The sequence below is a fragment of the Gymnogyps californianus genome, chromosome 29 (assembly GCF_018139145.2).
Source record: "Gymnogyps californianus isolate 813 chromosome 29, ASM1813914v2, whole genome shotgun sequence".
In the NCBI taxonomy this organism is placed as follows: domain Eukaryota; kingdom Metazoa; phylum Chordata; class Aves; order Accipitriformes; family Cathartidae; genus Gymnogyps; species Gymnogyps californianus.
Window position 1 is genome coordinate 252,631 of NC_059499.1, and position 16,172 is coordinate 268,802.

General features: G+C 41.2%; 1 protein-coding gene across 1 annotated transcript in view; it reads left to right on the forward strand.

Moving 5' to 3' along the window:
- Positions 1–206: 206 nt before the first annotated feature.
- ASH1L (ASH1 like histone lysine methyltransferase) overlaps positions 207–16,172 on the forward strand; it is a 63,108-nt gene continuing 47,142 nt past the window's right edge. The window contains exons 1-2 of the mRNA XM_050912426.1: positions 207–263; positions 8,343–8,865. Of these exons, the coding sequence (XP_050768383.1) occupies positions 8,443–8,865 (423 nt within the window). The 5' untranslated portion in view covers positions 207–263; positions 8,343–8,442. The remainder of the gene's footprint in view (positions 264–8,342; positions 8,866–16,172) is intronic.

Below are 16,172 nucleotides of genomic sequence, written 5' to 3' on the forward strand. Positions count from 1 at the left end.
CTCTCTCGGCCGGGGCGGGGCTAGCCCGGAGGGGTGTGGCCGGGCGGGGGCGTGGCCGGGCGCGGGGAAGGCGGGGCGCCGGGCGCTCGCTCGCGGTGGAGCAGGAGCCGCCGCCATTTTGGTTTCGCTGCCTCGGCTCGGAGCAGGGCCGAAGCGGCGGCCGGTCGGTCCGGGTCCCGCCCTGGCCCCGTCCGCGCGGGCGGCCGGGAAGATGCGGCGCGGAGGAGCCCGTCCTCGGCCCCGGCCGTGTTGTCGCTGACACGGTGAGGAGCGGGCGAGCGAGCGGGCGACGGGCGGGGACTGGGACCGCCTCAGGCCCGGAGCCCGGGGGAGGGGAGCCTGGCCGGGGAGCCGCGGCGGGGGCCGCCCCGCCCCGCCCCGCCGCCGAGGCGCGCGCTGCCCCGCATCCCCGCCGCGCCGCGGGCCGCCGCGCCGCCCCGGGCCCCGTTCGCGGGCGCGGGGCATCCCCGGCGGCGGGGCTTGCCGGGGCGGCGGCGGGGGATCCCCGGCGGCGGCGGCGGGGTCCGCGGCGGCGGGCGGGCGCGGGGGGCCCCGGCAGGGCCCGCGCCCGAAGCGGAGCGGGGGACCCCGGCAGGGCCTTTGCGTGAAGCGGGGCGGGGGATCCCTGACAGCCGGGCCCGCGCCGGGAGGGGGCGGGGGATCCCTGACAGCCGGGCCCGCGCCGGCGAGGGAGGCGGGGGATCCCCGCCAGCGGGGCCCGGGCCCGGGGCGCGGGGCGGCGGCAGGGGGTCCCGGTGACAGGAGCGGTGCCCGCAGCGGGGCCGTGGGCCGGCGGGACGCCCGAAGCCGGGCCTGTGCCCTGCGGGGGTGGAGAGAGCCTGACAGCCGCGCTCATGCGTTGTGTCGGGCCCCGCGGGAGCGGGGGGGGGGGCGGGATATCACCTGACAGCTGGCCCGGTGCCGCGCTGGAGGGGCCGGGGGGCGCGGGTCAGCCCTGGCAGCGGCCCCGGGGGAGTCCCTCGTCGGCCAGGTGCCCGTGTCGGGTTTCAGGAAGTTTCCTGGGGATCAGGTCTGTGCGCAAGTCTCCGCATCCCCGAAACTTTAATTTTTCTGTAGGGCAGAGATGGTGGGAAGAGTGGGGTCCTGCCCTCGTGTGAAAGGCGGTGGTGCAGGGGGAGCTGGGGCTGCCGAGGTGATGGCGGCAGGGGTCTCTCGGGCAGATTTTTTTTTTTTTTTCTTTTTTGCATGTTGGGATATTGGCTACTTTACTAGGTCAGTGGCTTGTAGACTTTCCTGCTTGCAATCCTCCTCCCAAAGTCATACTTCCGAAATTTTACTTTCATTGGATTTTTAATCCTATTTCAGTTTTATTGACCGGTAATTTGGGATTAGATGATTGAGCCTAATGTATCTTAGCCTTACCCATCTCTCAGATCGGAAGCCAAAATGTGTTGCTGTCCTTTTCTTTCTGTTAGATAGTCTCCTGACTTTCTAACTTCAGTTTTTCACCCTTGGTTTGTGGTTCCTTCACCCTGTTAATTACCTAGCAGAGAACTAGAAACTACTTGGAATGTGGGTTTCCATCAGATGGCCTCAGGACACGCATTCAGTCTCCTGGTAGTTGTGTGCTGTCAGGAGCCACTAAGGGAAGCTTGAGGTAGTGGGTTCTTACACTGGCTTTCCAGTCTGGTTAGGAGAGATTTGGGGAACAGGGACTCCGGGACGGATGTGTGGTAAAAATCTGTGACTTTACCTTCACACATTTAAATATACTTAGTTTTCATTTTCAGGAACAATGTACCTTTTTTGCATCTTTCGTTGTTTATTTTGATTGTCTTCCTTGCATTAACGTAGATTGCACCTGCAAAAGCAATGTTTTCCAAGAACCTGGGGTTTTGGGGGTGAATGCTGAAAGGCTTGTGTTTCACGTGGTCATCCTTGAGGACCTTGAGACCATCCCTGGTGCTTCTGCCTCTGCATGAATGGGGAAGTTCTAGCAGCTGGTTGAACATATGGGTAGAGATGGGCTCTAAAATCATCATCTGTCTGCCTACTTGAGTTCTTAAGAAGCATTCTTACTTGAAAATTAAAGCTTCAGTAGCTTTTCTAAACTCTATATAAGACAGGGTTTTTTTTTATTTTGAGGGGGTCTAAGTACATCTTGGCTTTAAAGACTAAATTATTGCAACTTCTTTTTGGACTTTAGTTACGTTTGATTGCTGCAGGCAGTCAACAGTCATCTAAAAAGCACTTAATGTTCGAGTGATAATAAAGAGTAAAATAACTTGAGTCATAATTTACAAAAAGAAGCAGCCTGTTTTCAGTTGGTTTTGGAAGTTTAAACTGTCCTGGAGGATACAAAAAGCAGTTTAAACTCTTGGTGCAAGAGACAGGCTTGTTGATATAAATTATAATGCTGTTGTCACAAGAGAAAAATGGAAATAGCACATATAATTACTGAATTACAGTTATTTTTAAATAGGTATTGTTGTCAAATGGATTGTTGACTTTTTAAAAAAAAAATTTAATTTGTGCTGCCGTTGGCAAGAGGTCAACTTTTGCCATTGTGGACACATTTCTTCCACTCCAGTGAGGTCATGTGTTTCATCTCACAGCTTTCAAAAAGAAAAAAAAAATCTGATATGCAGACCTAATGTGATTATTCTGTGAAAGCAAAATCTGTATTTGTTCTTAATTTTCTGTATCACAGCATTACCTGTTGTGCAGCATGGCTCACATGGTGTGTATGGCCATCCTAGCGCTGGGGTATTTTTGGCATAACCAAAGGCATTGTCTGCACATTATGTCAGGAGTTAAAGGTGAAATGCTGGTTTACTATGTCTCTTACATTATCTTTTACTGGGTGGGTATAAATAACAGAGTTTTTTGTTCAGAAAAATCCATTGAAAGGCATTAGACGTAGAGAACATACCTCTGAGGAAGTTCCTGAATCACAAATTTAGAGGCTGGGAGAATATTTTAGTGGAATTACCACAGCATACATTGGGGTTTTTTATGCTTTTCCCTGGGCAATCAGTATTGGCTAATGTTGGGACTAACAGCCTAAGGCTGAATGAACCTTTGGTCTGATCAAATATGGGTTTTGTTATGCAGTGTTTAGCAATGTCATGTTAATTTGCATATGAATAGTGAAACAGCAAAATTATCAGGCAAGTCAAAATTCAATGTTGTGTTTCCAGACTTTTCAGTTAAGGTACGGTATCAGAAGAAGTAAGGTTAAGTACCAGAAGAAACATTATATCTGCTTACAAAGTTTTCCTCCTCCTTGAGCATACTTGCAAAGAGTCATCATGTCTGCCCTCTGCGTTTCTTCCTACAAAATAAGTGTCCTGCTACCATTTGCTCTCCCAACACGTGGCCCATACTGTCTTTGCTACGAGTGCTTCTGTAGAATATTCTTCTTGACAAGACAGGTACTCTGTTATTTTGTGGCTGTGAAAAACACATCTAACAGATTCTGTTTGCAAAATACTATATTTGTCACCTCATAGAACACAAACAGTAACTTTATTTCTGACAAGTGTCTCCATCTCTAAACATTTAAAAAATACTCACATAGGTAATCCAAGGTCCTTGAACTTCTGTTTCAGTGACCTCCAGTGGTCCGTGTTGCTGCTTAGGATAAGTGATGTGGAGAAATATAGTGGGGGTTTTATGACACATTTTATTCTCTTTTTGAGAAAGAACTTCTGAGTGTGGTAGCTGTCTTCCATAGCAGAATAAAGAAGACAAGGAATATGAGAAGGGATTGTAGGAGGCCATAGAGTTACTAGAAATATTCTGGGATTTCAGACACTCAGCTGAATTTTTTTAATGTCCCCTGGAGCTGAAGCAGTGGAAAGAACCAAAAGAAAAATACTCACCTTCCAAATATAAAATCACAATATGTTTTTGTCAACAAAAGCAGTAGCAGAAATGAAGATGACGTAGTAAATTGGACAGAGGAAAAAAAATTCATTTAATACTGCTGGGGGATGGGGGGGAAAACATATCTAGGAGCTGGCAGTAGAAGTCAACCCTTGGTTTTTTTTTTTCTGGGAAAGCAGGGGATCAGAAGAACAGAAATCTTAGCAGATGATGGGCAAAAAGGGCTTTGGATGTGTCAACAGGGGAATAAGAATGAATAATAGGTATTAAAACTGTATATGGCATTAGAAAAATCATTAATGAACACCATTTAGTTCTAGGTAGCACATGTCAAAATGGATGTTAAAATGCTTCCTAATTAATCTTTTTGGGGAAGAACGATTACAGGAGGGATTTGAGATCTACAGAATCTACTGGATGAGAGAGTGGAAGTTTGATGTGTTTTGCTTCTTAGGGAGATGGTTAGGACATGTCTTGATCATAATTTGTAAGGTCGTGTAGAGATTTGATATTAGATGGTTCTTAATCTAGCAAAATTTATGTTAGCCTAAGATCCCATAGATGAAAGTTGTTGCAAAATGTGGATTAGGTCTTGGAATAGAGTCCCCAGGGAAATGGCAGTTTCTTTCTTCAAAAAAAGTCTTTAAATAAAAAATGTTGATGTTACTTTGGAAAGACCTGCTGTGGGTCTGCAAAATGTGAGCAGTGGAATAGGATTTGCTGAGCAGAGTTCTTGGCCTGATGTAGAATGCCATGCCGCTTGATTATAGCGGTACTTTCTAGTCTTAGAAGTTATGTAGCAGTGTGGTTAAATGACAGTGTGCGAGCTTAGAAAATACTTGATTGTGGGCATGGGCGATCAGGCTCCACTGCTTTAATTTCACATGAATCTTATTGGGTGCACCAGATGGATATACTGCTTTTCTTGTAAAGGTCTTTGTAGTGGAAACATGCAAAGATCTCTTTCAGGGATCGGTGTCATCGAAGCAGGTACTTCGCAAGTCCATAGTCCATTTTTCTGACCTGAAGAAGCCTGTAGTATAATTAAAAACAAGACTTGCAAGTTAACAGAACAAATGTGGAAAGCGGAGACACAGATATGTACCTTATATCAGATGTGGTAAATATGATAGTTTTAGGTCTTGAAAGTACCAAATCGTTGGAGTTTTCAGGGTAAATTCATGCAAGCTTTTATAGCTGCCTCCGAACTATGGCTGTCATCATTTGGCTGCTCATTTGCGTTGACATTCACAAGGAGATTTTAAGGCACGACCTGCAAGAAGAATGGTAAAGATCCTGTGGATTGGTGCAAGTGGGGCATATGAAGTGTGAAGAGTAGCACAGAGAAAGCAATGGTATTACTTAAAAGGGGGGGAAAAAGAACACATATAATGGTTGTCGCTGGTGAAACAGAAAGCACTAAGGAACGGGAACAAGTGAAGAACCAAGGTACGGTTATGCACACCTTGAAGACAATGACAGGAAGCTTGAACTTGATGAGGTGGGGAAGAAGCAGCATTCTTGGAATTCAAAGAGATGAGATCTAATCCGTTCGTGGTTATGAAAATTATCAAATTGGCAGACACATTTTCTGTGAATTAGAGTGGGGTAATTGGAGAGTCAGAGAGAAGATTACAGTGATCGAGGCAAAATGATGATTAGGCCCAGGATTAGCGTTTTTGTTGTCTATGTAGACAGGAATTAATGGATAAATAAAATGACCTGCTATGTGTTTATGAGCGCCATCAATTTTGTGACTTTGTTTCTAGGATAGTTACTGGTTCTGTGTTATCACAGAATAAGATTTTAACACAATTCTTCTCCTTCAGTTCTCAATGTGCACTTTGTCTTGGTCTTGCAGTTTCTAAGGTCAGTGTATGACTGCAACTACTTACTTAAAGTCTTACTATTAAGTAAATATGGAGCCAAATACAGCAGTATGGATGGTGCTGTTTCAATGTAATTTGGTTTCAGATTTTAAGCTTATTAATTTTTTTTTGTAAGAAAATGACTTGAAGTGTTGTAGCTGTCCTGGACCATAGTCACTAGAGAAGGAAACATTTGTGTGAACATAGATTTGAGAGTTGCATGATGGCCTGTAGGATTCCCTCCTTTTCTTGCACTTGAATAATAAAAATTCATGCATTAGCTTAGAATTACTTTACTGCTGGCCAGTTTTGCTTTGTGCATCGGCATGTATGAAAAAGACCATTTTCGGCGACATGGTGTAGCCTAATGGACTGAACGTTGGGCCTTGAACTAGGAACTGTCACTGACTTGCTTTCTAGCCCCCTGTGTCACACTGCTCTACCCATTTTTTTCTAGTTATAAAATGGAGATTTTATCTAATTACCTCTGGTCTTATGAGTAGTAATAGCTTTTTTGATTTTTCAGGATGTTCTTAGTTGAAAAGTCATAGCTGCAGATAGAAATCCCTTTTAATAATGTGCACAGAATGTGTGAAATAAGTGTGTTTTCTCTGAGAACGTAGCCAATGAAGCCTAGCTTTCTAACGATTTGCATTTTGTGTTCTCAGCAGCATTTCTTCTGTCCCCACTAATCCTGGCATCTGTCTTCCAGCCTGTGTCCACTGCAGTTGCCTTAGTCTTCTCCCAGTATCGCCTTTCACGTTCCTTATCCTTCCCCCTTTTTATACAGTGCTTGTGTTTACTGAGCCACCTCAAAATACCACCTCCTCACTGCTGTTTTTTCAATTATTGTCTGGACAAGAGGCATATGGCTTTGGGACCTGCCATGTGCTGATGGGCTCGAGTATGTGTGTGCTGACCTGCCAGGAGGCCAAATGTCGTAGATAATTGCTGAGCTCATTGAAACCTTTTTGAAACCATTGAAACTCATTTTGAAGTTCATTGAAACTGTTGAAATCTTTTCATAGCATTCCTTACAATTCAGCCTTAATAATTGTATAGAAGATAAGAACAGAAAATCATGCTGGTTTAGTTCCTGTGATGCTCTTTTCAGTACACTGATATTTTTTTCAGACCTGTTTCTGACATATTTCATTTTCAAAAATGATTAAGATATTTAAATGATGAAGATATTTGAACACTTTCTGCTTGGAATGCCCCTAAACCAAAGAACGATGTCCACCTGGATTGTTCTGTTTTGACTCCTGGAACTTGAGAAAGGAGAACTTCTCTCCCAAACTGCTGTTAAGGCAAAGTAGGGTTTGATCTGGAGTGGTTTGGTGTGCCATATCCACGGAGTAGATGGGCATGTGGGCAATGGGTTGCCATAGCAGCATCAAAAAGACCTGATATTTTTTCAGTACACTACAAGGATTGTGTATGTCCTTGTGGCTGTCATCACATTTCACCAGGAGTTCCTGTTCATCCTATGCACGGCATCCTTTTGAGGGTTGCTGATTTTCAAGTCTCCAGTTCTGTAAACATTGCTTGTGTCCTTTCTCTTACGTCATACTCTAAACATCTGACCACATTGAAATGCATATGTTTAGCTTCTCCTTTGTAACTGTGATTTGTCCTCTTTGGTAGTTACCAATACACCATATTTGTATCTCCTGCAGATTCTTTCTGTGATGATTTTTGTTTGCACGGATAAAAATTAATGGGGTACAGAGATTTTGTTTGTTCTTTGGCAGTGGGGGAAACAGCAGCTTACGGCTCTGTGGTGGTCTGTGTGCGAGCACGGGAGGCAGTGCTGGCACGCTGCCTAAGCAGTCTGCCAGCCAGGGATTTGAGACCCTTGCATTAGCAAGTTGATTCAAATCAACTTTTGCTTTAGTTAAGATGAAAAAGTTCTCTCTAATATCTTATGATAAATAGGTTAATTATATATACATAACAATGTCTCTGATGACAGAAGCGTGGACTTTTCTGTTCCCATGCTCCAGGAAGTACAGATTAGTGTGTGAATGTATTTGGTGGGGGGGTTTGGTGGGCTTTTTTCTGTTCTCCCATCCTTCTTCCTGAATTGTGGAAAGTCCTTAATTAATAAGCAGATTTTGCAGCATGTTTGTAAACCAATGCATACGTGGGTTAAGCTCAACTTTCCTAGTGGCTCAGATGATTAAAATAAGATTGTCTCTGGGGTTTGGATGCTTTATCATAGGTTTCATTAGCTGCATCATTCCTTAGATGCAGCTGTTTCAGTGGGTCCAGACTAAGAGTGGCAGCACTAGGAGTAGCTGGGCTCTGCTTTTAAATAAAAAAAAGTATTTTGATGATCAATATTAAAAGCCTTAACCATCAGAGGCTTTGAAGTGTCCTGTGGATGAATTGGAAATTATATTATAATATTCATATACTTTTGACTTTTCACCTATCATTTAAAAGTGGTTTTACAGATAAATTGTATTTTTGTAGTTACAGGAAGGGTTGGTGTTTTGAAACATCAGCTGCGTAATTGTGCTTGTCTGAAATAGGTTTGTTTGCTTTCTAGTTGTTTTTAATATTCATTTCATTTCTGCTAGAAAATCGAAGTTTACTTCTGTCTTTCTTTTCCTTCTACAGAGTAAAAGATGCTGGCTGCCAGTAGTAGAACAGATCTTCTGTGGAACATATCTCTGTAAATCTTCCCTAAAATTACCCGAAGGCATATATTCCGCCTGTGATGGACCCTCGGAATACTGCTATGTTAGGCTTGGGTTCTGATTCTGAAGGGTTTTCTGGGAAAAGCCCCTCTGTGGTAAACATTGGCACGTTGGTGGGAAAAGGAGAAGTAGAGCTAGAAAGTTGCACCAAGGAAGAAGACGACAGTAAGAAGAAGAATCGGGAGGGGAACAGTACTGAGAATGGGAAGAATGAGGCTCTGACTGATGCACAGCAACAGTTTTCAGTGAAAGAAACAAACTTTTCAGAGGGAAACTTGAAACTGAAGATTGGTCTTCAAGCAAAGCGAACGAAAAAGCCTCCCAAGAACCTTGAGAATTATGTGTGCCGGCCTGCTATAAAAACCAGCATCAAGCAACCAAGAAGGGCACCGAAGAGTGGGAAGATGACAGATGAGAAGAACGAGCACTGTCCTTCAAAACAAGTGAGTAGTGTGTTTATGTAGTGTTTTGCAAGTCATAGTAAATTTAAACTGTATTTAAAAGTTTCTCGCATCTCTGCACAATCATGTTCTACTAACTGTTTTTCCATGTAGCCTCTGATATTGAAGATTCTGAAGTTAGAAATGGTTTGATTTAATTTCCATCGACAGGAAAAAATGCTTTTGCTCTTTCACAGCTTGCCAACATTGTTTTTTTAACAGTAGTGAAAGATAATTCCCCTGTTAACTTGAAGTGAACATCATAGGTAAATTTCTGAAAAGTAATAGCGTAATTTTTAGTCTCTTGTATAGAAGAAAGTGGGGGGTCTTGTCTCTATTTAAATGGGGCTGTGTATTTGCTGTGCTTGTCTCTAGTATTTGGATTTATATTTTTTTCTTATCTGTTACAACCATTGTTTTTGCTGTGTGTCTTAACTGACACTCTGTGATGAACGTACCAAGCAGTGTCTGAAAAGTAAAAAATACTTTTCCAGATATGTTAGAAAACAGCCCGGTGATAAACTGCATATAAATGCAGTGGCTTGAGAGATGTGCCAGGTATTTTCCAAATGTAAGGAGATAGCCCTGCCTTGAGGATGTCTTGTTTTTATGATCTGCATGATTTAACAAGTAAGAGCAGCAATAACAGATAGGGAAAATAGGATAAATGGCAAGAATTATAAATGTAGTTGCATAGATGCTAAATTTTAGAAGTGTTTTGTTACAGCATGCTCTTTTTTCCAATATACATAAAAGTTTTGCTAACTAATAAAATGTTAGAATATACCCTCCACGCTCTGTCTCCTTTTAGTACCTGCCTACTGATTTAAAGCTGAAGTTTTTCCCTACACTCCCGTTTTTCTTGCACCTATCTGTGTTTCCTTATGAGTGCATATTTATCTCTCCCAGTTGCCTTGCGCGTTCCTTATGTAGCCTTGTTCAACTTTGCAACGCCAGGCGATTCAGCAAGGGAATACAATGAGTCCCTGGAAGTTAGAGTCCTTCCTTCGCATGGGTTGTCTGTTCATGGGGCTCCTGTTTCAAAGGTTCCCAAGGCTGAAGGTTTTTCATTTCTCTAGCCTGTGTCCTATTCATAAGGCTACCTGCATAAATCTGTCCTGGCATATCTTGTAAGGTAGAGCCTACCCAAAGGGAAGGAAAATTCCTTTATCTTGTGCTGAGACGATGTCTGTCTGACATACCCAAACTTTCTTCTTTCCCCTGGCATACCCAGATTTAAGTTTTCCTTGAGGAAGAGGATCTTCAAAGAGAAATAATAAATTATGCCCTGAAAGAACAAGTGTGCTGTATGTTACGTGTAATGACTAAAATTACTTGTTCCAGACTCTACCATGCAACTGTGTTGGGTTTTTTCCTCCATTATAAACAGAAAGGCATTTTTAGTCAGCCTGTCAAACAAGAAATTCTCAAGTGGTACATTACCTAACTTAAAACTTTGGCTATGGCCTTTATTTTATGTTCTTCCATTTCAGAACAAGCTTATTATTTCTAATGATTTCTCAGACTTCATCTTGAAAAAAATTGGAAGAGTAGATCACAATTTGTCATTATACTGATGACTTTTTTTCTTTTTTCTTTTTTTTTCTTCTCTTTTTTTTTTTTTTTTTTTAAACAAGACTCTATTGCATTGAGTTGAGTATTGGGCCAATCTGGAATATCCACACATTGATCTCTCCTGATGTCCGAATTGAGGTTGTACTTGCAACTGAAAATCTCTTACTAGCAGAGAGAGCCATTAAGTATGGAGACTTTCACATTGCATCAAGAGATCGTGCCCTGGGAATTTCTACCAGGGAGAATAATTAATATTTAAACTCAGATGGTGACAGCATGGATTTTTCATCCTTGACGTCTTTGTTTATATACTAGGTTTTTCTTCAAGAGATCCATCATACTTCAAATGGAAATTAGAAAGTTGGGAAACAATTATTACTGATATTATTAAATATTATTTGTATTATATATGATACCATTGATACCATACCACTTCTTAATTCCAGCTATTCTAAGTGGAGTTACTCCTGCTCCTTGTCTGGTGAACAACCCAAACGTGTAGTGTAGAGAAGCGCAGATCTGTTGCGATAAATTTGCATTACTTAAAATAGTTTCAAATCGCTAACTAATGATAATTCACTTTAGATACTCTGCTCGCTCTCTCTCAAATTGTACTGAAATGGTTTTCAAGTTGTTTAACTCTTTATGTTCCCTGCTGCCATTCTGACACTTTGGATTGTTAGAAATGACGCTTTACAGCATCCTACTGATTTCTAGCAAGTGTGATTAAAAAGTGTCTTTCTAGAAACAAATGGTAAACATGGTTTAAAACCATTGCATGTTTTGAATATAATACCCGAGGGATTTTTTTTCCTTACTGCAATGACATAAAGCAAGTTTTAGCACTGCAAACGACACTTCAGAAAATGAATGCGATCCCTTAATCTTCCCTTTTGATGGGGAAGAGGGGAAAAAAAGCAAATATGACCAATTCGGAGCAAGGTGTGGCAATACTTTGAGCTGTGAAACTGAACTCTCTGTACTTTTAAAGGAGGAATAAAGAATTTGAATGACAATTTAGCACTTGCAGTATACTCCGTTAACCACTAAGACACAGAGAGAAGTAGGGGAAATCTTCTCCTGGGAATATCAGTGTAAAAATTAAAATAGTAGGAAAATACTTTGCACTCCCATCTATGACAGTTATGCTTCTTTCTCAAGCTTAGTGCTGAAAGGACTCTTAAAACTTGGGGATTGTCTTTGGTTATGTTAATAGAGGGTTTATCTTCATTCTGAAAGATGAGTGGGTAGGCGAGGTGGGTAACTTGTATATTTACAATTTGTCCTCCAGAAATGTGTAGACAAAAAAGTTAACAGTCTTCTGAAGAGAAAATCATAGAACAGAAAAGAGAGACCTAGAAATGGCGAAGATTCCCAGGTGTTAAGAGAAACAAAATTAGAAGTTACTGTATTAGCAAAACAGTATTCAGTTTGCTTTTTGACACTGAATATGAAACTTGGGTTTCTTTCTTTCAGAAAAGTGTCCTGTGACAGACAGACATTGCTATATGGCTAGTGTACCTTTGCTAAGCCTGAAAACCTGAGCCTTAGACATAAATTTTGTTTCTGTTAGTTTTAGCACAAGAGGTGTATGAACGGTTTACCTATGCTTGCAAGGTAAATGTAGCCAATGACACAGCAAAGTTGCATTACTAAAGTTTTAGAAAATAGGAGGGCAAGAAGTGATAGTAACAGCCGGCTGTAATTCTAAAATAGTCGTGGTAAAACAGTGAAGCAAGTTGCAACATGCCCTTCTGCTCCGTCTCCTTATTTCTTTGTAAAACTGCTGAGTGCAGTATTCTGTAGTTCTTTCTATTGCCCTTGGTTATGTAGGGAAGCTCTACAGGAAAGTTTGCTGATGAAATCACAGCCACTAACTGAAGATTTTCAAGCAAAAAAGTAACAAAGCTAAAGAAGTGTTTTGTTTTCTTTTCTTGTTGAGTAGCTCAAGAACATTTTCTGCAAGATCTGGGACATAAGTTTTTGTCTTAGACTAATTACACAAAGTCATTTTTTTCCTGGTAGTTAGCTAAAACTTGCTTTTAGAAAAGACTAAAAAGTCTTGGTGGTGAAAAATAAACAGCAAACACACTTTCACTCGTTGTTATTTGGGACACTTTTATAGAATATATTGATACCACAACTACACAAACAATTTCTGTGATTCTTCAGAATGCTCATTTGAATTATAGCCTGTGTGTTGGCCAGAAGTACAACAGCTAAAATAATAATGGGTAAATCCATCTCTGTGTGTGTGTGTGTGTATCTGTACGTATAAAAATCCCTGTTGCTTGCTGGTAGTTCTCAAGAGAATTAACAAACAAAATTTTCATTAACAAGCTGTTCTCTTCTAACTATTCCAGCTTTTGGAAGCTGAGACTATCTTGCATTTCCTAATTTGGTTCTAGTGTGAGAAGTGTGAATTTTACACCAGACTTGATAGGAGATATCCCTGTTCTTGTGAAAGAGTGCCTACTCTTAAGCTTTTTGCAAATAAGTACCAATAATCTAGTAATGAACCCTGAGATCATGCTGTAATGTAACAACGAATGCTTTTTTTAGAAGTAAAGCCAATTTTTTTGTGTTGATGCCTGTGATGATTCTGGAATGATTGATTAAAACCTATTAATAGTTTATGTCAAAATAGCCTGGAATTTTTATTCCTCAGATTAATGGTGCAAGTCTAGAAACCATAAAAACGTATGTCCACATAGGAGATTTAAAATTTTAAATTCAGCTCAGTGCAAAATAAACAATAATACCAATTTCATGAAAACTTACATGTTTTACGTAACTGCTTTGGGCGATTCTTTTGTTGGACAGAGTTTTAAGCCAGACAGTTATAGCTAAAGATTGCACAGGACTAAGTGTTTTGGTTTTTAAAGCACAAAATGTTTTTTAATGTAATCTAGACCTTTTTAACAGCTTTGTGCCTAGATGAAACCTACCATCTGAAAGCCAGAGTAACATAGAATAGTTTAGAATTCTTGACTGAAAATGCACGTAATCCAAGAAAAACTGTTTTAGACTTCTATGTGGCATTGTCAACTTGCATTGCAACATAGAGGCATCAGTGAAGAAACCTGAAGTATGTGCTTGTTTGCAGACATACTAGGTGAGTTAGATGGATGAAACACCTAGGAGATGTTAGGGGCTTACATTTTTTTTTTCCCGTGAGTGATTTGTTATTAGTCCTCACAAAACTATCTGCGTTAAAATCTGACACTATGCTTTCTCTGATATAAAACTGTGCATGTGTTCAAGTCAAACAGTGACGTAGGGCGCTCTGCTCCTCGGAACCACAAGAGAAAATTGAAACGCTGAATGCGCTGCATGTAAGGCCAGCTTCCAGCACCAGGAGCAAAATGAAAACAAGAGACTAGATACACATTTGTAGAGCTGCCTGTGAACGTGGCCACGCCAACTGTTGAAGCTTTGAAGTGCTGTACGCATTGAAAGCACTCTGTAACTTCTTTTGGACTTCAGATCTCTCCTTCCCATCTAATGGAGTGATTGTTTGTGCAATAGAAGTTATTTCAGGAAAGCGTGGCACCTTTTTTGTCTGCAGTGCAGTAGGACGTATCATGGCTGCCTCCCGCCTCCCAGCTGTATATTTTGTGAGTATGAGGGTGGCTAAGTTGGGGGGAAGTTCCTGAAATGTGATGCTCCAGCATAATTTACATAAGATTGCAGCTGCCACAGAAAAGCTGGGCTAAGTGCCAAACTATTCTCCGTAGACCACAGTCTGTTTTACACCACAGCTTTAAAACTAGTAACCGCTACGACTGGTGGGTTTTGTTCTACTACTGCAGCAGGTTTGGAGACATCCGACCCCAACCGATGCTCGTGGCCACCCTCCCCCAAGAGGAGAACTTTGGTCAGTGACATATCACTGGTCTTGTGAAATCTTGTTTACTTTCTGGAGACACATTTGGGCTGGTAGGGCAGTGATCATAACAGCTAGTGAAATTTAGCTTCTGGTACCTCAAGGATTTTAGTGTGGACCTAGTAAAGAAATAGGCAGTGATCGAGGCTAGTCTGAGACGTATGGGGTGATCTGTTTTCACTAGTTTTTAGATAACTTTCTTAAAAATACTTATAGTTGGTGTGTACCACCACTTATGCTATGGCTGGTGCTGGTAGAGTTGTACTGATGCTGGCTTAAGCTGAGAGATTTACTTGATTTCCTCAGTATATGAGCAGTGTATTCAAATTCTTTTCTTCCATTGTTGCCTTCTATACAGAAAATGTCTTTGTTATTCCTGAAGTTCATGGTTGTGCACTACTTTAGTTTTTATCATCTATTTGCAATAGTCTTATTCTTCCTATATGATACTCTTTAGTGATAGCAATACCTCCCATTCCCTTTAACAGAAAATTTGAGATTTTTAATGATACGGAACTGCAAAAAGGAGCTCTGACTCTATGCTTTTTGTTGGGTTTTTTTTAATGTTTTTGCAGCTACTGCAGCAACCAGATTAGTGCAACCTTCTCTGAAGAAGGTTAGATGTTTTGATCAAGATGTTTCTATTAACTGTTATCAGATGAAATTTTTTCCTTAAAAAACCCCACACCGCTACCCCTCCCCCCAAAAAATGTTTCTGTTAATCATATTGATTATTAAGTGGCTTTATGGAAAAAAATGAAAATAATTTCCCATATAAAAATTTTGGTTTTAAAAATGCTGAAAAAATTACAAACTTTTTTGACTTCTTGTTTGTCATCTCAATAGACAATAGTTTCTTGTTTTGTTTTTCATGTTCTTTGAAATCATTTTCAGTGTACTTGGAAGATTCACTCACCCTAGATGAGAAACAAACTTTCCAGGGCAAATGCCTTCAGCTTTCAAAGAATCCTTGTTTGATGCTAAAGTCATGTTTTCAAAATCCCGGCATCGTATTTAGATCAAAGCTAGTGTTTGGAAGGGTTTTCTTATGTATTTATTTATTTATTTGAATACCTAATAAAACTTCCGAGCTCTTTGGAAACAGAAGTGGATAGGAAAAAGTGGAGCCTGACAAGAGGCATTCGATACCCAGAAGTGGTAGAGTATGAGAATACAACAGAAGCTATCTAGTAGACTATACAGGAGAAGTAGAAGAAAGAAGGAAGAGAGTGTATACACAGGTGGCTCAACAAATACAGGAATGAAGAGTTGGATTCCCAGGTCAATTTTTAGGTGAATTTTTCAAATGTGTCTAAGTCCACTGAACAAAGAAGATTAAAATTTTGTTCCAAAGTTCTTTTCAAATTTTAAGACCATAGAAAAGAAGATGTAACTCTATGAAGGTTGTCATTCAGGTTGATCAGAAAGACTACTTTAATACTATTTAGTTAATATCTCTAGGACTCACAGTCTATCCCAGGTATGTCCAGGAGCGTCGGCAGAAGTGGTTGGATTCCAGGTTTGGAGTCGTGTCGTGTGTCGTGCTGACTCAGTAGTTTCCACGTAAGTGCCAGACCTGTATGCGGGCAGAACGAAACACACCTCTTGCTCCATCCCTGCAGAAAGGCAGCAGCTCGGGATTTGGAGTGCCATTTTATGCACTGCAGAGGCTCTGACAGCTCAGGCAGCACATTACCCAAGAAACTACTTCCCATCTCTAGGAAACTGTCAGACTGAATCCAGCTTGCCGTCTTCTGTTTAAGTCATGCTGGTGTAGCTTACTGAACAAATACTTCATTCATGATCATCACCAAAGCTTGCTGTTTGTCAAATGATTTCAAAGGAATCC